Consider the following 27401-nt stretch of genomic DNA (forward strand, 5'->3'; position numbering starts at 1 on the left):
TTTGTATGCAGGTCAGTAAGCAACAGTTAGAACTGGACACGGAACAACAGACTGGTTCCAAATAGGAAAAGCAGTATGTCAAGGCTGTATATTGTCACCCTGCTTATTTAACTTATATGCAGAGTACATCATGAGAAATGCTGGGCTGGAAGAAACACAGACTGGAATCAAGATTGCCGGGAGAAATCTCAATAACCTCAGATATGCAGATGACAGCACCCTTATGGCAGAAAGTGAAGAGGAACTAAAAAGCCTCTTGATGAAAGTGAAAGAGGAGAGTGAAAAAGTTGGCTTAAAGCTCAACATTCAGAAAACGAAGATCATGGCATCTGGTCCCACCACTTCATGGGAAATAGATGGGGAAACAGTGGAAACAGTGTCAGACTTTATTTTTCTGGGCTCCAAAATCACTACAGATGGTGACCGCAGCCATGAAATTAAAAGACGCTTACTCCTTGGAAGGAAAGTTATGACCAACCTAGATAGCATATTCAAAAGCAGAGACATTACTTTGCCAACAAAGGTTCGTCTAGTCAGGGCTATGGTTTTTCCAGTGGTCATGTATGGATGTGAGAGTTGGACTGTGAGGAAGGCTGAGCGCCGAAGAACTGATGCTTTTGAACTGTGGTGTTGGAGAAGACTCTTGAGAGTCCCTTGGACTGCAAGGAGATCCAACCAGTCCATTCTCAAGGAGATCAGCCCTGGGATTTCTTTGGAAGGAATGATGCTAAAGCTGAAACTCCAGTACTTTGGCCACCTCATGTGAAGAGTTGACTCATTGGAAAAGACTCTGATGCTGGGAGGGATTGGGGGCAGGAGGAGAAGGGGACGACAGAGGATGAGATGGCTGGACGGCATCACTGACTCGATGGACGTGAGTTGGTGATGGACAGGTAGGCCTGGCGTACTATGATTCATGGGGTCGCAAAGAGTCGGACACGACTGAGCGACTGATCTGATCTCAATCAAATGTAAATTTCACTATGTCATTTAAGGTCAGATGCTCCAAAAACTAAACATAACTTAATTTGTCATTATTATTAAGAGTTTAAAAATCTCCATAATAATCAGCAACCCTTTTCCAGAAAGTTTGTTCATCATAATAATCAGATGTGCTTACAGAAATCTCAATTTAAATTACTTGCTGCTGCTGCTGCTAAATCGCTTCAGTCATGTCTGACTCTGTGCGACCCCATAGACGGCAGCCCACCAGGCTCCCCCATCCCTGGGATTCTCCAGGCAAGAACACTGGAGCGGGTTGCCATTTCCTTCTCCAATGCAGGAAAGTGAAAAGTGAAAGTGAAGTCGCTCAGTTGTGTCCGACTTCACGACCCCATAGACTGCAGCCCACCAGGCTCCTCCATCCATGGGATTTTCCAGGCAAGAACACTGGAGTGCGGTGCCATCACCTTCTCCGTTAAATTACTTAAACCCTACTAATTCTACAACATATGTTTTGTATTTCAAGAAATGTCAAGCTACATTAAAATATGTTGTACTGGCCTCAAAATGTTTTGCATTTCCTGAATTAACCTAATGTAAATAACATTTCTTAAGATTACCTTTAAAATGAATATAAATATTTGTTTCTTCGTTAACACAATTTTTTCTCTATAATTGCCTCCGATTGCTCTTTAGAGTTTACCATAAATCTACAAATGAAGCAAGGATTTAAGAACCATCCCCTACATGTTTTCAGTGCTGCTGACTCAGCTGATCCCTTGAAACTGAGCTCTATTTTACAATAACTTCACCTAATCAGCTATTTTTCTTGAAACTATCTTATTTATATATATTCCTAACTTATGAAATAAAAGATTACTGAATTCACTGAAGTGCTGCTTTTTCCAAGCTCCTATCTCCATATGCTTTCACACTTTTATCTCTAACATAACTTAACTGTTATCAATTTTTACGAAATTTTGGTACCAGCGCAAAGTAGAAAATACTTTTAAGAAGGACAACACAGCTAAGAATGTTGCACACCATTACTGGCAACAAAATCAATTATCTCCGAACACAGAAAATAATTTCAACATTTCATACAACTAGTATTTTAAGAGCAATACCATAGTCTTAAGCGCAAGAATATTATCTATACCTTAAGAAAATATATTTGACTATGAAATAAGCAAAATTTCCTTATTTAAATATCAATTAGGTTGCTAGTTCACCATCATACCCTTGTCACATTATTCTCCAAGTGAGAAGCTTTTTGTTTTTATTAAATTTTCAACACACTAAAAGAATACAAATCTTTAGATAAAAGGATCATTTATTCCTCACTAATAGGCCACTTGATAACATGGCCTCGGTAATGTGTGATTTCTTAAACTCCACACAAATGAAAGACAAGGGAGAGGTACTAGTACTTAATGAAAAGAACCCAAGTCACGGTGCTTACCATTTTGCTTTGCTTCACAACTGGCTTATTACTTTTTAAATGCATTGCAAAAGAGTCAGTCAGTTCAGTCGCACAGTCGTGTCCGCCTCTTTGCGACCCCATGAATCGCAGCACGCCAGGCCTCCCCGTCCATCACCAACTCCAGGAGTTCACTCAGACTCACGTCCATCAAGTAAGTGATGCCATCCAGCCATCTCATCCTCTGTCGTCCCCTTCTCCTCCTGCCCCCAATCCCTCCCAGCATCAGAGTCTTTTCCAATGAGTCAACTCTTCACATGAGGTGGCCAAAGTACTGGAGTTTCAGCTTTAGCATCATTCCTTCCAAAGAAATCCCAGGGCTGATCTCCTTGAGAATGGACTGGTTGGATCTCCTTGCAGTCCAAGGGACTCTCAAGAGTCTTCTCCAACACCACAGTTCAAAAGCATCAGTTCTTCGGCACTCAGCCTTCTTCACAGTCCAACTCTCACATCCATACACGACCACTGGAAAAACCATAGCCTTGACTAGACGGACCTTTGTTGGCAAAGTAATGTCTCTGCTTTTGAATATGCTATCTAGGTTGGTCATAACTTTCCTTCCAAGGAATAAGCGTCTTTTAATTTCATGGCTGCAGTCACCATCTACAGTGATTTTGAAACCCCCAAAAATAAAAATAAAGTCTGACACTGTTTCCACTCGTTCCCCATTTATTTCCCATGATGTGATGGGACCAGATGCCATGATCTTCGTTTTCTGAATGTTGAGTTTTAAGCCAACTTTTCACTCTCCTCTTTCACTTTCATCAAGAGACGTTTTAGTGCCTCTTTGCTTTCTGCCATAAGGGTGGTGTCATCTGCATATCTGAGGTTATTGATATTTCTCCAGCAATCTTGATTCCAGCTTGTGCTTCTTCCAGTCCAGCATTTCTCATGATGTACTCTGCATATAAGTTAAATAAGCAGCGTGACAATATACAGCCTTGCCGTACTCCTTTTCCTATTTGGAACCAGTCCATTGTTCCATGTCCAGAAAAAGAGTACATATATATTTAAGGAGTCTCTCCTCTCTGGCTTACATTTTCAAAACTTAAAATCCTAATTTTTGATATCTGAAAATACTAATTTTTCAGACCTTAAAAACACTAATTTTTAAGACCTTGGTAATGGGAAAGATTGAAGGCAGGAGGAGAAGGAGACAACAAGAGGATGAGATGGTTGGATGGCATCACCAAATCAATGGACTGGAGTTTGAGCAAACTCCAGGAAATAGTGAAGGGCAGGGAAATCTGATGTGCTGCAGTTCATAGGGTCACAAAGAGTCAGACATGACTTAGTGACTGAACAACAACAAATTTTCAGAATAAATCCTTTTCAGAATAAATAAATTCAAGTTTTCAATGAAGGCCTATAATAAACAATCTATTCTCATTTCAGTACCCAGAATGAAAACCTGCTTTACTCTATTTCCTTTGAGGTAGTCTCATAGTAAGATACACTCTATAGCACAATACAAATCAAACCTGAAAGTAAATGGTAACAGCTGAATGTCTTATAGTTCTTTCTTTAAGCAAAATAGGACCAGCAGAACATAAAATTATTCAATGATTTTAACAAGTATAAAACAAAAAAAAACAGTACTACAAAGGTTATATTCTGATAACCTTCTTATGAAAGAATCCTGCCAATAAACACTTTATGGATGATGGAATGCACAGCATTTATTTTTAGTAATAAGAAAAAAAAGAAAAAATAATTCATCAAATTACTTCTTAAGCAATTTATTAATGTAGCAGCAGGTGATGTCACCATAGTTTAAAGACACGAGTATCTTCAATTCATTATGAATTCTACTTTGGGGTATTTTAAAACTGTCATTTAAGAGAATTCCCTGGTGGCCCAGTGGTTGGGACCCCACACTCTTACTGTTGAGGGCCTGGGTTCAATCCCTGGCTGGGGAACTAAAATCCCACAGGCAGCGTGGTGTGGCTGAAAAAACACAAAAATAAAAGCAAACCAAAAAAAAAAAAAAACCTGTCATTAAAAAATCACTCTGAAATGTCACAGTAATAAGCAGATAATATTTTAAGCATTAGTACCTTCCAAAATTCTCATTTTGCTACCAGCTGCTTTGGAAGTCCTCCCATAATTAATAATTGTTTTTAAAAAAAAGAAAATACCAAGTGATGCATAATTTCTATTTTAATGAGATATAACTGATATATAACATTGTGTAATGTGTATAATGTGTTGACTTGACATATTTATATATTGCAATACGATTACCACTGTAGCATAAGCCAACACCTCACATCGTTATCATTTCTTTCCTATGGTAAGAATAATTATGATCTAATCTCTTAACAACTTTTAAAATTTATAGTACAGTACAGTCAACCCTTAGTATCTATGGAAAGACTGGATTCAGGACCTCACTGTGGACACTGAAATCTACAGATGCTCACGTACCTCAAATAAAATGATATAGTACAGGTGGCCCTGCGTATCGGCAAGTTCTGCATCCACAGATTCAACCAACCAGGAACTGAATCATGGACTAATCCAAAGACCAACTAAACATTGGTTGAATCCACCCTTGAGGAACCCATGGAAAAAGGGCCCACTAGATTGTTGACTACAATCACTAAGTTTTCTATTAGACCTCAAGAACGTTTTTCTATCTACTAATTTACAGTTTCTACATAATTTCTTAACTATAGCATTTCAGCAGAAAGAAATGAGTTCGCTTTTACAGTATCTGCTATGTCATTCCTCTAAATGTTGGCAACAAAAAGTTTTTGGCACTTGCATCCATATTTTGATGAGGTATTCACTCAGCAAAATCACTAGCAGAGGGCTAGACTTCCAAATCCAGAAAAAAAAAAAAAAACAAAAAAAGACTGAATTTTCTAAAAAAATTTAAAAAAAAATTTTTTTTTAAATCAAATTGCCAACATCTGCTGGATCATCAAAAAAGCAAGAGAGTTCCAGAAAAACATCTATTTCTGCTTTATTCACTATACCAAAGCCTTTGACTGTGTAGATCACAATAAACTGTGGAAAATTCTAAAAGAGAGAATACCAGACCACCTGACCTGCCTCTTGAGAAACCTGTATGCAGGTCAGGAAGCAACAGTTAGAACTGGACATGGAACAACAGACTGGTTCCAAATAGGAAAAGGAGTACGTCAAGGCTGTATATTGTCACCCTGCTTATTTAACTTATATGCAGAGTACATCATAAGAAATGCTGGGCTGGAGGAAGCACAAGCTGGAATCAAGATTGCCAGGAGAAATATCAAAAACCTCAGATATGCAGGAGAAGGAAATGGCAACCCACTCCGGTACTCTTGCCTGGGAAATCCCATGGACGGAGGAGCCTGGTAGGCTACAGTCCATGGGGTCGCGAAGAGTTAAGATACGACTGAGCGACTTCACTTTCACTGTTTCACTTTCATGCACTGGAGAAAGAAATGGCAACCCGCTCCAGTATTCTTGCCTGGAGAATCCCAGGGACGGGAGCCTGGTGGGCTGCCATCCATGGGGTCGCACAGAGTTGGACACGACTGACGTGACTTAGCAGCAACAGCAGCAGCAGATATGCAGATGACACCACCCTTATGACAGAAAGTGAAGAACTAAAGAGCCTCTTGATTGAAGTGAAAGAGTGAAAAAGCTGGCTTAAAGCTCAACAATCAGAAAACTAAGATCACGGCATTCGGTCCCATCACTTCATGGCAAATAGATAGGGAAACAGTGGAAACAGTGGCTGACTTTATTTTTCTGGGTTCCAAAATCACTGCAGATGGTGATTGCACCCATGAAATTAAAAGACGCTTACTCCTTGGAAGGAAAGTTATGACCAACCTAGATAGCATATTCAAAAGCAGAGACATTACTTTGCCAAGAAAAGTCCATCTAGTCAAGGCTATGGTTTTTCCAGTGGTCATGTATGGATGTGAGAGTTGGACTATAACAAAAGCTGAGCATAGAAGAACTGATGCTTTTGAACTGTGGTGTTGGAGAAGACTCTTGAGAGTCCCTTGGACAACAAGGAGATCCAACCAGTCCATTCTAAAGGAGATCAGTCCTGGGTGTTCACTGGAAACACTGATGCTGAAGCTGAAACTCCAATACTTTGGCCACCTGATGCAAAGAGCTAATTCATTGGAAAAGACCCTGATGCTGGGAAAGATTGAGGGCAGGAGAAGAAGGGGACAACAGAGGATGAGATGGTTGGATGGCATCACTGACTCAATGGACATGGGTTTGGGTGGACTCCAGGAGTTGGTGATGGACAGGGAAGCCTATCATGCTGCAGTTCATGGGGTCCCAAAAAGTCCGACAGGAGGACTGAACTGAAGTGAATTTTCTAAAAATTTTTACTTTGTATTTAAAGCAAAGTAAAATGTATCATAATATTTTGGATTTGTACCCAGCCTCTCTCTGTCCCCAGTTTAAGGGGGTGAAGTATGAAAACATCTTGTCTCCCACTCACTCCTCAATCAACTGCAGTCTGACTTCTGCCCCAATACTCCTCTCAAGTTGTTCAGGTTTTATAGTCTAAGATCTTTATCTCTTATCTACCAATCATATCCCAATCTAACCTCCCTGCAGTACCTAATGCTGCAGGCCTTCTCTCCTGCTGGAAACAATCTCCCCCCTTGCTATTCCTGGCCTCACACTCATGGTTTTACCCCAAGATCTGTGCTAATCCTTCTACATTCACTTTGCTCAATCCTCTTCCTATACCAATCTTTTAAATGTCTCCTCTTTCAACATTTGGTCTTGGGGTAATTTCACCTATTCCTATTCACAATTCTCAAGCATTAACCACTTTTAAAATCTTTATTTCCCAAGTGTAGGATACAAATATCTGACTGCTTACTAAACCTAAACGTCCCTTTGAAATGTGAAATTTAGCATGTCTAAACCTCTGCTAGCTTTCCTCATGAGCCTGCAAACACTTCTCCTTGAAAGTCTAGGTCAATCAGAACGATCAACAACCACCCAGTCACATAGAAGTAATCCTAGGTTTTGCTTTCCCTCAACCTCGCATCAAATCAAACACCAGATCTTGATTCTTACTTCCCTAAAGTCTCTCAAATACATCTTTTCTACTACCCCACTGCAAAATACCAGGCCAGATGAATCACAAGCTGGAATCAAGATTGCCAGGAGAAATATCAACACCTCAAATATGCAGATGATACCACCTGAATGGCAGAAAGCAAAGAAGAACCAAAGAGCCTCTTGATGAAGGTGAAAGACAAAAGTGAAAAGCTGGCTTAAAACTCAACGTTCAAAAAACTAAGATCATGGTATCCAGTTCCATCATTCCATGGCAAAGAGATGGGGGGGAAATGGCAACAACAGCAGATTTTATTTTCCTAGGCTCCAAAATCACTGTGGACAGTGACTGCAGCCATGAAAAAGATGGTTGCTCCTTGGAAGAAAAGTGACAACAAACCTAGACAGCATTATTAAAACACAGAGACATCACTTTGCTGACAAAGGTCTATACAGCCAAAGCTATGGTTTTTCCAGTAGTCATATATGGATGTGAGAGGCAGACCATAAAGAAGGTTGAGCACTGAAGAACTAATGCTTTTGAACTGTGGTGCTAGAGAAGACTCTTCAAGAGTCCCTTGGACAACAAGGAGCTCAAACTAGTCCATCCTAAAGGAAATCAACCCTGATTATTCACTGGAAGGACTGATGCTGAAGCTGAAGCTCGAGTACTTCAGTCTCCTGACGCAAAGAGCCAACTCCCTGGAAAAGACCCTGATGCTGGGAAAGGCTGAGGGCAGGAGGAGAAGGGGACAACAGAGGATAGGTTGAATAGCATCACCGACTCAATGGACATGAACCTGGGCAAACTCCAGGAGATAGTGAGGGACAGGAAGGCCTGGCGTGCTGCAGTCCACGGAGTCACAAAAAGGCAGACATGACTTAGTGACTGAACAATTATCCCCACTGCCATCGCCTTTCTTCAAGCATTCATCATTTCACATCTTGGCCACAACAGCCTTCCTACTTCATATGCATTGCCTCCAGTGTCAATATCCTTTTCACCGCTATCAGACTGAACTTTGCCAATTATAAACATATTATCATTCAGAGCTTAAAATTCTCCCAACTTGAGGATAAGGTACTAAGCATAGCAATGACCTACCTATTCAGAATAATTACCCACCATGCCCACTGATGCTTCAGCAATATAGCAATATCTAATCTCCTAAAGATCTTCAACATATCATGTTGCATCAGAGCTGTATGAACTCACTCAACTATTGTCTCTGACTAAAATGCCTTTCTCTGTCTTACCACAATTCAAAATCTTGACCTTTCTTCAAGAGTTAGTTATTCATTTATTGGTTAATTTATTCATTCATTTATTTTAGGCCTAAGATACAAAAGAATCTGTCCAAAAAGAATACAGACTAAATAGAAGACAAGAAGTATTAATTAATATTAATAACAATAATAGCTAACACTTATTGAGCATGTAACAGGTGATAAGCACTGTGCTAATGGGCCTTACATGAATTCATATTTAATCACCATGAGAGCTGTGATATTGTATATAATAAGAAATACATATTTTGGTCTTCATCCTGGCTCCTGAAACAGCACCATAGCAATAAAGGTGAAAGATTTGTTACAATATTTGGTTTTTATCCATTTTCTGAAATAGTTCCAGGGAATCCCCTGGTGGTCCAGTGGTTAAGACTCCATGCTTCCACTGCAGAGGGCATGGGCTTGATCGCTGGTCAGAAAACTAAGATCCCACAGGCTGCAAGGTGTCACCAAAAGAAAAAAAATCTTAAACCACGAAACAGTTCCAGAGCAATAAAGGTAAAATGAGCATTTTTTGTTATTTCTAATGAGCTTCTTTCAACTACAGCTGAATTTATGTTAATGAGGTAACTTCTAGAAAGCCCCTAAGGACATGCAGGCTGGAAACAGAGCAGGTGGATGCCAGGGGAATCTATCACATTGATTTGAGGGTTGGAACTTTCAGCCCTGCTCCACCAGCCTGCAGGGAGGGGAAACGGACTGGTGCTTGAGTTAACGGCTAACAGTCAATGATTTACTCAATTGTGCCTACAGAATGAAGCATCCAAAAAACCCCTAACTTAACTGTTCAGAGAACTTCTGGGTTGGTAAACAAGTGGAGGTAGAGGGTGGTAAGACGGTATATCCCCGATACCTTGCACTATGCATCTCTGCTAGCTGGCTGTTCCAGAGTTGTATCCTTTTCTAATACCCTGGTAATCTATTAAGCAAACTGCTTTCCTGAGTTCTGTGAGTTATTCTAGCAAATCATCAAACCTGAGGGGGAGGTTGTGGGAACCTCCAAATTACAGCTGGTTGGTCAGAAACACAGGTGACAACCCGAACCTGCAGTTGGTATCTGAAGTAAGGAGGAGGGGAACAGTTTTGTGGGACTGAGCCCTTAAACTGTGAGGTCCATGCTAACTTCAGGTACTGTCATCACTGAACTGAAGGCCATCCAATTGGTTTCACGTTGGAGAATTAATTGGTATAGAAAAAACACCCACCTGTCTAGTATCAGAAATGAAGTGGTGGGAACAGTAGTAAAGGAAACAGAGTTTTCTTTACACAGATCTGAGGTGGTATAACAAAAATCCCCACTTCAGAGATGAGGAGCATCTTGCCTAAGGCTAAATATCTAGGAAATGGGGGGAAGCTGGGATTCAATCCTAGGAACCTGACTCCAATCCAAGTTGACAGGTATGATTAGTGAGTGTCACTTCTGCACTGTGCATACACTTCCACCGTTGCATGAATCATCTAGTAGGGTAATCTTTTTACCATTACATTCTTCACTCTTTAAAGACAAGAGAACATGTATTATTCATTCACTTATCCCCAACACTATCATGCTAAAGGTACTCAATAAATATTTAATAAACAAAGCACTGAAAATCATTTCTAAAATGAATAGTGGTATCTCAGCAAACTAATTTTACTTATTATGATACAGGCCTTTGACCCTCTTAGTTTAGTAACACTTCATATCAAGCATGAATGCCCTCTTGATTTCTGGATCTTGACCCCTACTAAAACCTAGCTGAAGGAGAGCATCTTATTAAACTCATTAACAATGAGGTCAATAAGACTGGTAAAAGTTACTAAGGCCTATTTCCTGGTAACAGGCAGCAAAGCTTTAAGACAGTGGAATAAGCATCCAATAGTAAAATATGGGATGTTCATTAGCAAAAAAAAAAGGCTTTTAGAGCAAGAGATCTTTTTGGCAAACCATTTTCAAGTGACTCCATGTAAGCAGAGTGCTCTTCTCAGATCAGCATTATACAAAAACAAGTTTCAGCAGCTAAGAGCCTGTTTTCTTAGAAAAGGAATCAGTCGCTGCACTTCCAAGGTTTCCAATGTTACAAATCCTTACATTTTCTTATAACGTCTTCATATACTATATACCTAATCTAATCAGTGATGTCAACAAAGATGATACAAAGAAAGACAAGTGAAATACAACAAAAATGATCACTGCTCATATGGAAAATTTTTCAGGAAAAAAATAATAGTTTTAGTGTTACAGCTACCATATTTTCCATTTCTCATAAACATTTCAGAAGGATAAGTTTTAGGGCAAACTGCTTAGGCTTAATTCCTGATCTATCACCTAATAACAACCCTCCTGTGCCTAACAGTTTATCTAAAAAATGGGGTTAATAAAGCTACTTACACCTCAACAGTGGCGGGCTACAGTCCAAGGGGTCACAAAGAGTCAGACACAACTGAGCAACTAACACTACACTTCATCTCAACAGAGTTGTACTGAGGAGGTACACCATGTAGGACACTCCCTTTAAATGATGGCTGCATCATTACTATTGCTCATAGTAACAGTCAGGGAAGTTGCTACTGTTCTTTCCAACAAGAATGGAGAGATCTCCTTGAATATACAGAATATGGAGTAGAAAACACAGAAAAACCTCATCATAGAAGGTAACACAGTTGACATTTATAGAATACTCCACCCAACAAATGCAGAATACATGTTCCCTACGAATACTCTTGGAACATTCACCAAAATAGGCCATGTCTTGGATAAGTAAGTCTCAACAACTTAAAAAGATTCAAATCTCAGAGTATGTTCTCTGTTCAAAATGAAATTAAAAATCAGATTAAGAAAGATATCTAAAAATTCTGCATATATCTGGAAATTAAACAACGTATTTCCAAAGAACTCACATATCACAAAAGAAATAACATGGGAAATCAGAATATACATTTCAAATTTATGAGCACACAAAAGATCGAGTTTTTATGGGTACAGCTAAAGCAGAAGTTAGAAGGAAATTATAATCTTAAAAATTAAAAGATTTTAGGGAAAAAAGATATTAGTAAAAAAATGTTTTTCAAAATCTTCACATGAAGAAACTAAACAAGTTAAATCCAAAGAACAAAAAAAGGAAATAAAAAAGAAAACAAAAAGAATCAACAGAAGAAAAAACATAAAAACAATAGAGAAATGAATGTGCCCCAAATTTGGTTCCATGGGGAAGAATGAAAATCAATAAAATCAATATACTTCAAGGTAGGCTGATTAAAAAAAACACAAGGGAGAATATATAAATTAACAGTATCAGAAATAAAAGCAGATCATAGAGATTCTAAAGACATTAAAAATAAAAAGGGAATATTTTAAGCAATAAATTAAATATCCTTGATTAAACTGAAGATTCCTTGAAAGACAAGGATCACCAAAAAATGACTCAAGAGGAAATAAAAATAATAATAAACAGAGTAACATAGCATCTACTAAAGAAATTAAATTATACCATTGGTCAGAATCTGCCTGCAACTCAGGAGACCTGGGTTCGATTCCTGGGTCAGGAAGATCTCTTGGAGAAGGGCATGGCAACCCACTCCATTATTCTTGCCTGAAGAATTCCAGGGACATAGGAGCCTGGTGGGCTACACTCCATGGAGTCACAAAGAGTCAGACAACAACTGAACAACTAACGCTTTCACTTTCTTTCACTTTGCAAAGTTAGAAGGGCTTCCCAAGTAGTGCAGTGGTAAAGAATCCACCTCCCAATGTAAGAGACATGGATTCGATCCGTGGGTTGGGAAGATCCCCTGGAGTAGGAAATGGCAACACATTCCAGTATTTTTGTCTGTGAAATGCCACAGACAGAGAAGCCTGGCGGGCTACAGTCCATGTGGTCAAAAAACTAACACACAATTGAGCGACCAAGTACAAAGTTAGAAATGTCTTCTTATTTTACATTAATTTAAATCAGTTTCACATTTAATGGAGCTGAGTACTACAAGTGAGTCTAATTTAATCTTTTTAATTCATATGAAATGACGTCAAATAGTTGTTTTTTTTTTTTGCCTCAAATACTATTTTTCTAATTACTAAGAAATCTTTTGGTACTTATGACTTAGTCACTCAATATCAGCAATTTTAAAAAATATAAAAATAACACTTAATAATAAAAATCCACTCATATATTCTTTATTTTTAAGTAAATATAAATTCCAGTACTCTTGCAAGATAAACAAGAGTACTGGAATTTATATATTTACATAATTAGATGTATGTGTATAGCATATGAAGCCTAACTGAGCAATGATAAGTTTTTGTAATATGAAAATGGTTAAGTGGTTTCTGTATTTGTTCACTGCACTGATGCTTGCTCTCACATTACCTTTTGCATATTACAGTATATGAAGCAACAAGCATTTTTAAATTTGGGAGAGAGGGAGCACTAAATAGGATATGAGAAATTCCTATCACTCAAACAGAATATTTCATTCTGATTTCATACAATAGATACTGTTAGAATTCAAATTATTTTCCACAGTAACGTTCTCCCTTCATTTACAAAAAGGGTGTTTTACATACTAACACTGCTTAAGAACTTAAGAATTTCACAGAAACCCTAATTTTGTTCATCTAATATTAAAATCACTATATGCTGCTGTGCTGCTGCTGCTGCTGCTGCTAAGTCGCTTCAGTCGTGTCTGACTCTGTGCGACCCCATAGACGGCAGCCCACCAGGCTCCCTCGTCCCTGGGATTCTCCAGGCAAGAACACCAGAGTGGGTTGCCATTTCCTTCTCCGAAAATAATTGTATAACCTTACTAATAAGTCAAACAACACATTCATATAATATTACATAGGTAAAAAGAACTATAACAATCAGTTATCACTTGGAAACTTTTTCACTATTACTTTCTATAGATAGATTTCTGTGCTCTTTCTTTTTGGTTTTATATGCCTTTGACTGTGTGGATTACAATAAACTGTGGAAAATTCTTTAAGAGATGGGAATACCAGACCACCTGACCTGCCTCTTGAGAAACCTATATGCAGGTCAGAGAGCAATAGTTAGAACTGGACATGGAACAACAGACTGGTTCCAAATAGGAAAAGGAGTACATCAAGGCTGTATATTGTCACCCTGCTTATTTAACTTATATGCAGAGTACATCACAAGAAACACTGGGCTGGAGGAAGCACAGGCTGGAATCAAGATTGCTGGGAGAAATATCAATAACCTCAGATCTACAGATGACACCACCCTTATGGCAGAAAGTGAAGAAGAACTAAAGAGCCTCTTGATGAAAGTGAAAGAGGAGAGTGAGAAAGTTGGCTTAAAGCTCAACATTCAGAAAACTAAGATCATGGCACCTGGTCCCATCACTTCATGGGAAATAGAGGAGAAACAGTGGAAACAGTGTCAGACTTTATTTTTTTGGGCTCCAAAATCACTGCAGATGGTGACTGCAGCCATGAAATTAAAATACGCTTACTCCATGGAAGGAAAGTTATGACCAACCTAGACAGCATATTAAAAAGCAGAGATATTACTTTGCCAACAAAGGTCTGTCTTGTCAAAGCTATGGTTTTTCCAGTGGTCATGTATGGATGTGAGAGTTGGACTATCACAAAAGCTGAGCGCCAAAGAATTGATGCTTTTGAACTGTGGTGTTGGAGAAGACTCTTGAGAGTCCCTTGGACTGCAAGGAGATCCAACCAGTCCATCCTAAAGATCAGTCCTGGGTGTTCATTGGAAAGACTGATGTTGAAGCTGAAACTCCAATACTTTGGCCACCTGATGCGAAGAGCTGACTCACTGGAAAAGACCCTGATACTGGGAAAGATTGAGCGCAGGAGGAGAAGGGGATGACAGAGGATGAGATGGTTGCATGGCATCACCGACTCGATGGACATGGATTTGGATGAACTCCAGGAGTTGGTGATGGACAAGGAGGCCTGGCGTGCTGCGGTTCATGGAGCGCAAAGAGTCGGACACGACCGATCGACTGAACTGAACTGAATCGTATATAAAAGAAAAGTTTTTGATGATTTAATATTTCTATTAAGTATGTTGATACTTTACACGTACCATTATATGTTTCTAAAACAAATTTCTATATAATTTTACTAGCTGTTTTTTTCAACTGACATTAATCTTACATATTCACTGGAAGGACTGATGCTGAAGCGGAAGCTCCAATACTTTGGCCACCTGATGCGAAGAACTGACTCACTGGAAAAGACCCTGACGCTAGGAAAGATTGAAGGCAGCAGGAGAAAGGGACAACAGAGTATGAGATGATTGGATGGAAGCACCGACTGGATGGACATGAATTTGAGAAATCTCCAGGAATTGTTGATGGACAGGAAGGCCTGGCATACTGCAGTCCACGGGGTCACAAAGAGTTGGACACAACAGAGCGACTGAACTGAATCTTACACATGCATTTTACAAATACTCTATTGTTAAGTCTAAATATCATTTGATTATCTGAAGAATTTTATTGCTTTTTATTGCTATTTAAGGAATTACACTGGCATTAAAGAAAAAATAGTAGAAAACAATATATGAAAAGAACAAAAAGATCCTACCTGTTTTAACCTCATGAAGAAAGTCTCCGTGAAAGTTTTTCTGCTGAAATACCAAAATCGCTCATTTGCAGGGTACACACGTACTACTGTCTCCAGGAGAAAGCGGACTGGCTCCACCACCTCTGTGACTACCATATCCACTGCCACAGTCATGTATACTCGTTTATCTGCAGTAGAAATATTCTGTGTTTTATGCTAATTTTATTACTACTTGATTGAGAAAACAAAGTTAAAGAACTTAGGTTCTTTATACTCACGTTACCCTCTATGTTTAAGTGTTTTACTGACACATAGATTGACAAAAGTAATCAAGTTTCCCAAGTACATTTCTCAATTCTCCTAATCCCATCTTAATGAAAAGACTAAATCTTCTCTGATGATTTTAATTTTTCCTTCCCAAAATCAGGCCCTTAATATAAAAAATAAAAATTTCGAATGTCTTTTACACTAAAACTATCTTTTACACTAAAACTATCTTTCAGGTTGCCCCCCAACAAAACAAACAAAAAACACTAGAAACAGAAAATCACAAAAATTTGCCCTTCATTCAATAAAAAAAAGATACTAGAAATTATTAGGTTTGTTTGATGAGTTGCATGGGAAGGAATGTCAAATCAGAAGAGACACTCAACCTTCACTTCGTTCAATTTGCTTGCAAAATTTTTATTAAAATGATTCAATGTTGTATGCTTTAAGGGAAGTCTCTGGGGATTTGTTAATACCCACAATGTCCATAATATATATTTACTCTCAGGAAAATCACTGACCAAAGCTCTAATGAAATAGCTCTGTGTAATTTTCGTATATATATATATACTCTCTGCATACATAATGTATAAAATATTCTCTGTATATACTCCATGTATACACACAGTATATTTATACATACTATAAATATATTACAAATATACATATACTATTTATAGTATATATACACTACAAATATATGATATAGTGAAAGTCTCTCAGTTGTGTCTGACTCTTTGTGACCCCATGGACTATACAGTTCATGGAATTCTCCAGGCCAGAATACTGGAGTGGGTAGCCTTCCACTACTCCAGGGGATATTCCCAACACAGGGATCAAACCCAGGTCTCTGATATTGTAGGCGGATTCTTTACCAGCAGAGCCTTAAGGAAAGCCTATACTCTATATATAGCATACAAAAATACTATATATACACTATATATATATATAAATATACTCCAGCACTCTTGCCTGCGAAATCCCATGGACAGAGAGGAGCCTGGCAGGCTATAGTACACAGGGTCGCAAAGAGTTGGACACAACTTTGCGCCTGAGCACATACTATAAATATATATATAATATATATCAGAGCCCTGGCAAGTGCCTTTTTAGACAACAAGAGTATACTATTGTAAGTGAACATTTCAGCTACCATTTAAAATGCTTACTTGCTACAGCCTCCTTTAAATTTTAATCTAGAATCTTCTAGGCCAGTGTCTATTGGTTTTCTTTAGTTTCACTATGATAGGTTGATGGACAACTGGGAGTTGGTGATAGACAGGGAACCCTGATGTGCTGCAGTCCATGGGGTCGCAAAGAGTTGGACACAACTGAGCGACTGAACTGAATGGATGATAGGCTGATATGGACTTGATTTACCCTTTTGAAATTCACTGGGCTTTTTGAACCTGTGGTTTCATTATTCCATATAACTGCATTATTTTTAAATTATTTTAAAATTTAAAAATATATTTCATCTGCAATTGTCAGTTCTGTTAAAAGGAAAGTTCAAATAATCAAGCCTACCATTAGAAGAAACCTTCAATAATTTCTTTTTAACTATTATACAACATTTAAAATCAACTATACTTCTATTAATACAATTAAACTCAACAAAAGATGTATTACATTTGTACTAAATGCAAGCATTCTATATGCCAAGTCAAGAGAAACTGAGATTCTCTCAACACTGTATCAGGATGTTATTTTGATATAGAATTATATAGTTTAACTGAACAAATAAATTTTTAAATAAATTATTTTTAATTGACAACCAAATAGGTGTTAAAATACAAAATGAAACTGAACTGTGTTACATTAAAAACAGATAAAAACTGCTTTTATAAGTTATTGTTTGAAATTTCTGTATTTTATTCATCAAAATTATCAGCTGACTTATTTTTCCATTTTCATGTTGATTTTCTGAATGATTAAAAGGAAGAAGTTTATAGACTGATATTCACAAGTCTGCATCCAGAAATAACAAACTGTGGGTGTAAAGATTATTTATTCCTAATATATGAAAACCTAAATTTTACATAGTCATCATTGTTTTTCTCTTTTTAGCCCTCATTTTGAAATAGCTTGATGTGTGATCAAATGCATGCAATTTATGGAAGTGGTAAATACTCCTGTTAAATTCAAGAATAATTATAATTTACTGTTCTTCATTAATATCTTTCCATATCCATATTCACTAATGCTCCTGTCTTTAACCAAAAGTCTATTGTGGATATAAAGTAAATAATATAAAACTGAAGATCAAGCAAACTGATCCAGATTTTCTCAATATAAATTATTGTGTTGAATCACAGTAAAGCATTTAGTAGAAGATTATAACTCATGAAGGGCTTCCCTGGTAGCTCAGTTGGTAAAGAATCCACCTGCAATGCAGGAGGTTCGACCCCTGGATTGGGAAGATCCTCTGGAGAAAGATAAGCTACCCACTCCAGTATTCTTGGGCTTCCCTGGTGGCTCAGCTGGTAAAGAATCTGCCTGCAATGCAGGAGACCTGGGTTCAATCCCTGGGTTGGGAAGATCCCCTGGAGAAGGGAATAGCTACCCACTCCAGTATTCTGGCCTGGAGAATTCCACAGACAGTATAGTCCATGGGGTCTCAAAAGAGCAGGACACAACTGAACAACTTTCACTATAACTCCATGAGATGAAACTAAATTTTAGTTTAAAGGCAGACAGTAGAGAAGAAAACAACAAAAAACCACATGGGCAATGAACAGATATCTAGATAGAGGAGGAATAAAAATAAAAACAATGAGAAAAATGAAAAATGAGCCTATTTATCATGTATAAATTCTGTTTAACACTAGATATATTAACAAAATGAAAAAATAAAAAGCTTGAAAAAAAAGTATTTGCCACAAATGAAATCTTAAATATACATTACTAAATGCCCAAAGGTCAAAAAGACTGGAATAAACAATTAGTAAATTTAAAAAATATATATATATATATATAAGTAATCTGTAATATAAAGAAAAAAAGTTAAAATAGATATCAAAGATATGCAAAAATTCCAGAATTTTCTTTCATCATTTTTTTCATATTCTCTCTTTTCCCCTACAAATAAAACAACGCTATTATGACACATGAAACACTAAGCCCAAATACTTTCCTAAATAATGTAATAAAATTAATCCACATATCCTTGGAGGGCTTTCTTCTGAATAGTGGAGGTTATCCCCACTGATACATAAAGTATGAAAAGAAGAATAACTCCATTTAAAATAAGTACCAGAATATTTTTTAAACATGGCAAAACAATATTGTCCATAGTGCAAATTTTATAATAAATATTGAGTAATCTTTTAGGAAAAGTCACCTTTTGGGGTTTCTTCATTAAGTGCCAGAAATATTGGTGCATTGGGGTTCCACATGCCAGTGATAACATAAGCTCTCCCATCACAGCTCTTTCCCATGGATTCCTATGACATTTCAAACAGAAATCACTGAGAATATTTACACCCCCAAAATCATCATGTTAACTTGTAAGTATATCTTACTTTAAGCAATTCAATTAATTAAATTTGAATTTACACTCAGGGCATTTATTTTCTTGGTAAATTTTTTTCACTCTACAGAAGCATTTCTTTAAATATTAAATTCTCCTGCAGCTTTCTCCAGCATTTCTATTTAGAGACACATACTCTAAGATAAAAGGTATGCCCTTAGATGCTGACTCACAAAAACACAGTATTGGTATGAAGTTTTATTTAGCTTTATCTTAGGCTGGTTGTCAAAATCTCACATACCCAGACATACAAGGATATATAAAGTGAGAATTAAGCTAATCACAGGAAAATATTAAAATTTTTCTTCTAATGTTCTAATTTTTAATATATTCTTAAAATAACTAATTACCTTTGTCACAATTAACACCTTTAAAGTTAATACTTTTCTATTGTCTATATGCCAGATATATGGACACTTTCTTACAATCATAAATCAACATTAGGAGACTAATACCGGTTTGTATCTATACCCAAGATTGTTAACTATCTTCCTCTACCCTTATATTTATTCTCCTTCTTCCATTCTCTCCTTCTCTTCTCTTCTTCCTCTTCACTTCCTCCACCCCTTAAGACTTTTACCAAGCCAGCTCTTGATTCTCACTAAAGCAGAAACTTCTATAGTGAAAGCAAGGCCACATGCAGTTGTGTATATGTATGTGTATGTGGTGTGGGGGAGCTTAAAGGCTGTCCCAAGGGAGAAAAGCACACAGTACACAAATATAGCATTTGCAAAAGAAAAAGAATGTTATTATCTATAATACTTTCAATTTTCTGTACCAATTTCCTCATATTATGAATGGAGAGTGCTAAAAAGTTCAGGCTAAAAGACAAAAAAGTTTTTTTTCAGTATTTTCCACACAAAGATGCTTCTCTGAATCCTTATGAAACTATTTCAGTCAATTGGTAATTAGTATGCACATTTTTCTAGTGTACTGGTGATAGTTCACTGATCAGACTATAAAGCAGAGGAGAAAAACACTCAAGACCATGTAAAGGAAATCCACCCAGTACCTCCAACGCACTTATATATTCATATTCATTCTCTTTCCCTGTCTCCCTCCCTTCCATGTGCCTATCCTCTCTCTCTACTGTCTAATTAGACTCCCATTCAGAGCAAGAATGAGCACCTGACCCCAAAATATCTAGTTCATTTCTGGACAAGAGCTTATGCTATGCTTGAGTCCAAAAAATGAGCTAGACCAATCAAATTCTTTCTTTCAATTAACAAATACCAAAGGAAGTGGGCAGTCAGCAGTGGGGCTGAAAGGTTTTGATACAAAAATGACAGATCACATGCAGAATGAAGTTATAACTGAATTTAGGGTAGGGGAAAATATATAAAGAACAGCAGAGTATTAGTAAACTGCTAAAGTGTTAAGCAAGAAACGGAGAAAACAAACTCCTTAAAAATAGTGAATCATGTAGTCAAAAAAACAAAGGCACATACAAAGGAGGTGAGTTGAAGGGGCAGAAAGAGTGGGAAACCTAGAGAGAAGGGCAAAGAAGAGACAGGGAGGGAGAGAAAGGGCAAGGAGGGAAAAGGCGAGGACAGGGAAAAAAGGAAAGAGGCAGGCAATGGAGGGAGGAAGGGAGGGGGAGAGAGAAGGTGGTGCAGAAAGAGAAAAGGGAGCAGAGCACCAGAGGCTGTGAGAACAGGGGCAGCTCCTAAGAAAGAGGCTCACTGAAAGAGCAAGCCCATGCGGGGCGGGGAAGCAAACAGAAAGAGACCAGACAGAGACCACTGTTCAGGTTCAGGTCTAATTTCATCAAGGTCAAGTACCTTTTTTGTTCTTCAGGTGCTCTAAGTGAATCTTTGTTCCCTGTAAGCAAAACAGCCTAACCAAATCAAACATATTTTTATTTCTCTTTAGTCTTCACAACCACAAAAATACTGTCTCATACATTAAAAGCCTTCAGTAAGTTTCTCCTCGAGTCACTTCTGTTATTGTACTTGATATTTCTATTACATAGTCTGGCTTGCTCCCATCCCCTTATGAAGAGACTTTCACAATCTTTGCTCTAGAGTTCTTTCCCAGCTCCTCTGCAGGCCTTCCCTCCCCCAAGAAGGCTGACAAGATCAGGGACATCAGGGAAAAGACATCTGGACAACAAACACCTCTGCCCCGAAGAGGCCAGGCTGGAACCACCAGATGCCCTCCTCTTAAGAAAATAAACCAGGAAATAGAAACAGAATACGGCACTTTGCAATGGAACATAAGCTGAAGAATCACATACAAAGCCGTGAATAAACTACTGTCAAGTTATGAGTAAGCCGAAGCTATGAGGTCAAGTAGGGACAGCAGGGTAAAGCACACAGATGTTATCAGGAGAAGGAGACAACACACAAAGAAACAAAGAAACATAAGTTCTCGCTAATCCATTCATTCCTTAAGCAAATATGAGCCTACTATGAGTTACACTCTATGCCTGTGAGTATCCAGCAAAGAAAACAAGAGAATGGTCCTGACTTTACGGAGTTGACAGGCTAATGATTTCCAAACAGTAAAATCAAGTTAGTGGATTATGATCACACTTTTAAATCAAGTAGAAGAAAAAAATAACAGATTTCATCAAACATGAATTATTTCATAAATTTCACTATTTCTTAAATTTCATAATTTAAGAATTATTTCATAAAAATTTTACTACAGCTTTTTTAACATTTATAAGTGTGTTAGATTATAATGTAAATTTTATTTCTGTGAGTCCAACTACTGGTTTAGTGTCTCAATAGTTAATTATGAAGATCCACAAACTTTCTGAACTTCCCTGGTGGCTCAGACAGTAAAAGCATCTGCCTATAACGCGGGAGACGCAGGTTCAATCCCTGGGTCGGGACGATCCCCTGGAGAAGGAAATGGCAACCCACTCCAGTACTCTTGCCTGGAAAATCCCATGGACAGAGGAACCTGGTAGGCTACAGTCCGTGGGGTCGCAAAGAGTCAGACTCGACTGAGCAACTTCACTTTCTTTCACTTCTTTCACAAACTTTCTGAGGCATCTCTAGGATTATAAGTTGTGTTCCAGTTCCATGAAATCTGACTCTACTCAGTTTTCACCTCTTTTTGGTACTTTCCTGTTCAGCTTTTCCTAGGTATTGATGGTTATAAATCAAAAATTCTCATTTCCTTATTCCTACACTACAAGTATCTTCAAAACTATTCTCACTACTGGGAGAAAATTCAGAGTCCATTATCTGCACCTCCCCAAAAGAACTTAATTAATTTTATTTATATGTGATTTTGTTTATATACTATGCATAATATATATAAGTAATTTGGCTGACTAAAAATATATTTTGTTTATAAATATAGCTTTCTTTTTCATGTATCTTTTATATTAAACAAAATTTATAAATGTATAGAAAAGTCTCAGCTCATCCTGCTCACTTAGCATTCAGGGAACAAAGTATGCACTGCTCAAAAATTATTCAAGTCAAACAGAAAAGCCTCATAAATTCTGAAGTTCAATTGTACCCTTTTTCAAAGTTTGTCAGAATAAAGTGCAAGGGGAAATCTGTTTTCAAAGAGTTCACATACTTGGATATGTCATAGAAGTATTAATATCTTGCTCTAGAGGGCAGAACTAAGACACATGAGGCAAAGTTACAAGGAATATGATTTCAGGTGATTACAAAGGTGTAACCTGTAATAACCACAACTGTCCCACAGTCTTCATTATAAGGTAATGAGTTCATTTTTATTAGATGTAGTCTGGTTAAAGCTCAATAACTGTGTATTAAGATACCACAAAGATTAATAACATTGGGTAACAACAAATCACAACTGCTGATAATTGTACATACAAATCCTCCAACTTGATCAACTGTTTGTTGCACTGGTAAGCCCACTGCTCCCTCCAGGAGCTTCAGTGCTGATAAGCCTTTGATTTCAGTATGGACTCATTAAGGTAGAGGGATGCACTACAAGTGAGGGGGGATCAGAAACTCACGCCAGGTCTCTACATCTCTGCCAGTGACTCATCTTAATCTTTTAAACTCTGCAAGATCATTACTAATTAGGATCTAGGACCTGATAAGTATTTAATGTCCTTGAAACTACCTCCTCACAGAATTTTCAGGGCTCCAAAATGTTATGTCTTGCCTTAAGCAAAACCACCTGCATTACTGATATGCTGTAAAAATGGATGGAAGAGAGATGAACCAATAGCTAATCTGTTTAACCAATAGCTAAATGTAACTGGTTGTGCTTACCTTACCTACCCAAGCAATGCTTCCTCGCTATTTCTGTGGCTCACTGCACCAACTCTATGACAGCATTTAACCCAATGATATCATTACAGATTTAAAGATCTATTTCCATCACAAGATTATGAACCCAAAGATGTCAGACCTTTATAACCATACCTATAATGCCAGCACTCCACACGATATTTAGCATACAATTAGGTGCTCAAAAATGCTGAATAAACCATCCTGCTACCACTAAAAAATCAATTACCATGAAATAAAGAAAAAGTTGATATAATTTGTGATATTTAAATGACATTTGCAAAATACAGCTGAAAGGAGAACATGTAGTGCTACCTTAAAAAAAAAATCTCACTTAAGTAAAGAACTATATACTTATACTAAAATAACTATTTCTTACAACATTTCTAAACCATGAACTGGATGTTTTCATTAACTACACTATTAACAGGTATTTGTTTAAAAGTTAAGATGGCTTGCCATTTTTACATCAAAAACCAACTCTTGAATATATATTAACCTTCAAGGGCATTCCTTAAATGAATACCACTCCCACAATAAATATACTTTGCTAATGAAAGGTAATCAAGAAGGAAAAATACAGAAAGGGAAATGCTTTAAAGAAAACAAATGCATCCATCACAATACTCAAATTAATATCAATAACACTGCATTAAAATAAATGAAAGGAATCATATCCATTTTGGATATGCCTGTTATAATCATGTACTTGTTATTTTTGGCTTAAAAGGGTTTTTTCCTAAGAAGTCAAACAGATGAGTGGATGAACTTTTTCATAACACTATCCTTTTATCTGCTTTCAACTTGCATGTGATTCTTTCTACAAAATTTTTTAACTCCTAAGTTTCTCCCTCATTAGAAATTTTAAGTATGGGGTTCCAAATTAAATGACTACTATCACACAGCTGAAAGTTAGAAGTAATTTTGACAAAATGACAAGATTTCAAAATAGAATATACTTTAAGAACATAAAATAACTATCATCTATACTTGGTTAAGGTGCTAAAGATTTTCATTACCATATCCAGTAAATGCATGTCACTGTTCTTCACGTTTCGACCTGGGCTTAATAACATTCCAAAACATCTGAAAATATTAGGGGGAAAAAAAGAAGAAATGAGGTATCAAGAATATATAGAAGCCCAGTGAGCAAAAGCCTTTTAATAGTAACTATACAATCTGTCTAGCTCTATACTTACAAATAACATTTTTTAGAGAAACATCACAAATAAGAATCCATCAAGATACATAATAAAATCACACAGAAATAAATTATTTAAATTCCCAGATCTCTATTTCTGCTTCTGAAAGATTACCAATGAACAGAAACTGTGATAAAAATAGCCACAAATTGTTAACTGAAACAAAATACAGTACTGAGACATGAACTAATTTCTAGGTAAAAATTAGAGATTGTTTGCCTTAGAGTTATTCCAAACATACTGATCAAGATCAACTAACCTAATTAAATTAAAAGTAAGAAAACTTTAAAAAATTTGAATAAAACACTGTACTCTCTCTTTGCATCAAGCCACGTTAATACAGGCAATCACCTGGCCCTCCACAGGCATGTTCACTGAGTAGACTATCAATACTGTATCTTCAGTTTGAAAAAAAAAAGTTATATGAAACTCATTACTAAAAAATGCTATTATACTAGTGAAGATACTATCCAGAATATAATATATTATTAAATACTTATTCTGTGCCTCCTGATACTAAGGAAGTTTTAGGAATCCAATTAACACTATCACTTTATTTGTAAAGGGTTTTCATCAACTATAAAATTCAGTTACACCTAACAGTTCTTTATATTTGTTATGGTATTATTATTTTTTCTTTATTGTTAGCAAACGTAAACTCCTCTTGTACTCAAGAGGCAATGTGATCTATCCACAGTGCGCCTCTCTCTGCCAACAACGTATACCCACACTTTCTAGAATAGTTTCTATTACAGCTTTCCAAATGTTAAAAATATGCTACGGAGCATTTTATAAAAGGAGTAAAGAATATAAACAAACTAAATGTAAGATTTTTTAAATTTCAAAATAATGGCAGCTGAGCAGGCAATACTAAATCTGATCCTTGTTTTCCAAAGGTTTACTTTTCCAGTGGCAGGGTTTTTCCTTCCATAAACAAGACAGAGAGTGGTCCTATGCAAATATGAGCTTAGTAAGTGGTAAAACAATATTTACTTCCTGTAAATATTTGAGGATACCTTCTAGAAGTCATGTAAAAATGATCAAGTATATAATAAAGATACAACAAAATCAGTAAGCTTTGAGGAAAACCTTCCAAACACACTATTGTGAGCAAAATATAATCAACTAAAATAGAGATAATTATAACCTAATACTCTTAATTTTAATATGCTTCCTATACATTGCTATGAACTTTGAACTCACATAACAAACACTGTCTATACAAATTAAATATTAATTTATCAGCTACTTCATTGTACTATTTCTAACTGTGCCTTAAATTCTTTATAACTACAGAAAACAGAGTGGAGATTCCTTTAAAAACTGAGAATAGAACTGCCACACGACCCAGCAATCCCACTGCTGGGCATACACCCTGGGAAAACCAGAATTGAAGGAGACAAGTATACCCCAATGTTCACTGAAGCACTGTTCACAACAGCTAGGACATGGAAGTAACACAGATGTCCATCAACAGACGAGTGGATAAACAAGTTATGGTATAAATGCACAATGGAATATTCCTCAGCTATAAACAGGAATGCATTTGAGTCAGTTCTAATGAGGTGGATGAAACTGGTGCCTATTATACAGAGTGAAGTGAGTCAGAAAGAGAAAGACAAATACTGTATGCATGTATATGGAATGGTTTTTTTCCAGTAGTCATGTGTGGATGTGAGAGTTGGACTATAAAGAAAGCTTCGCGCCAAAGAAATGATGCTTTTGAACCGTGGTGCTGGAGAAGACTCTTGAGAGTCCCTTGGACTCCAAGGACATCCAACTAGTCCATCCTAAAGGAAATCAGTCCTGAATATTCTTTGGAAGGACTGATGCTGAAGCTGAAACTCCAATACTCTGGCCACCTGATACGACGAACTGAGTCATTGGAAAAGACCCTGATGCTGGGAGGGATTGGGGGCAGGAGGAGAAGCAGAAAACAGAGGATGAGATGGTTGGATGGCATCACTGACTCGATGGACATGAAGTTTGAGCAAGCTCCAGGAGTTGATGATACACAGAGAAGCCTGGCGTGCTGCAGTCCTTGGGGTCACAAAGTGTCAGACACGTCTGAGCGACTGAACTGAACTGAACCGACGGAATTTAGAAAGACGGTAACGACAATCCTACAGGCAGGGCAGCAAAGGAGACACAGATGTAAATAACAGACTTTTACACTCAGTGGGAGAAGGCAAGGGTGGGATATTTGAGAGAATAGCATTGAAACATGTACATTACCATATGTAAAATAGATGACCAGCACAAGTATGATGTATGAAGCAAGGCACCAAAAGCTGGTGCTCTGAGACAACCCAGAGGATGGAGTGGTGAGGGAGGAGGTAGGGGAGTTCAGGATGGGGGGACACATGCATCCCTGTGGCCAATTCATGTTGATGTATGGCAAAAACTATCACAATATTGTAAAGCAATTATCCTCCAATTAAAATAAATTAATTAATTTAAAACAATTTAGTTTCTCCAACTAAAACATCAGATCAATGAGGACAAAGACATGTCTTACGTTCTCTACATATTTTGCTTCAGCTTGCATCTCTCATGGGTGTTTTATTTCTTCTATTACAGGATTTGGGGTTGGTTTATTTATTTACTTATTTATTTTTTTATTTGGTTGTGATGGATCTTATTTGTGGCATGTGGGATCTAGTTCCCTGATGAGGGATCAAACCCAGGCCCCCTGCATTGGAAGCACAGAGTTTTACTCACTGGCCCACCAAGGAAGTCCTAATTATACTGTTTTTAAGTTACAAAGGGCTTTCCTTGTAGCTCAGCCTAAAGAATCTGCCTTCAAAGCGGGAGACCTGGGTTCGATTCTGGGTTGGGAAGATCCCCTGGATAGGGGAAAGGCTATCTACTCCAGCATTCTGGCCCAGAGAATACCATG

General features: G+C 37.3%; 1 protein-coding gene across 2 annotated transcripts in view; it reads right to left on the reverse strand.

Moving 5' to 3' along the window:
* Positions 1-27401, reverse strand: part of RABGAP1L (RAB GTPase activating protein 1 like) — a 737668-nt gene that overhangs the window by 581876 nt on the left and 128391 nt on the right. For both annotated transcript variants that reach the window (XM_070384895.1, XM_070384896.1), the window contains exons 8-10: positions 24320-24386; positions 18880-18982; positions 15294-15460 (exon numbers count right to left, since the gene is read on the reverse strand). In XM_070384895.1, coding sequence (XP_070240996.1) covers positions 15294-15460; positions 18880-18982; positions 24320-24386 — 337 coding nt within the window. The remainder of the gene's footprint in view (positions 1-15293; positions 15461-18879; positions 18983-24319; positions 24387-27401) is intronic.

This window comes from Bos mutus, chromosome 16 (genome assembly GCF_027580195.1).
Source record: "Bos mutus isolate GX-2022 chromosome 16, NWIPB_WYAK_1.1, whole genome shotgun sequence".
NCBI lineage: Eukaryota > Metazoa > Chordata > Mammalia > Artiodactyla > Bovidae > Bos > Bos mutus.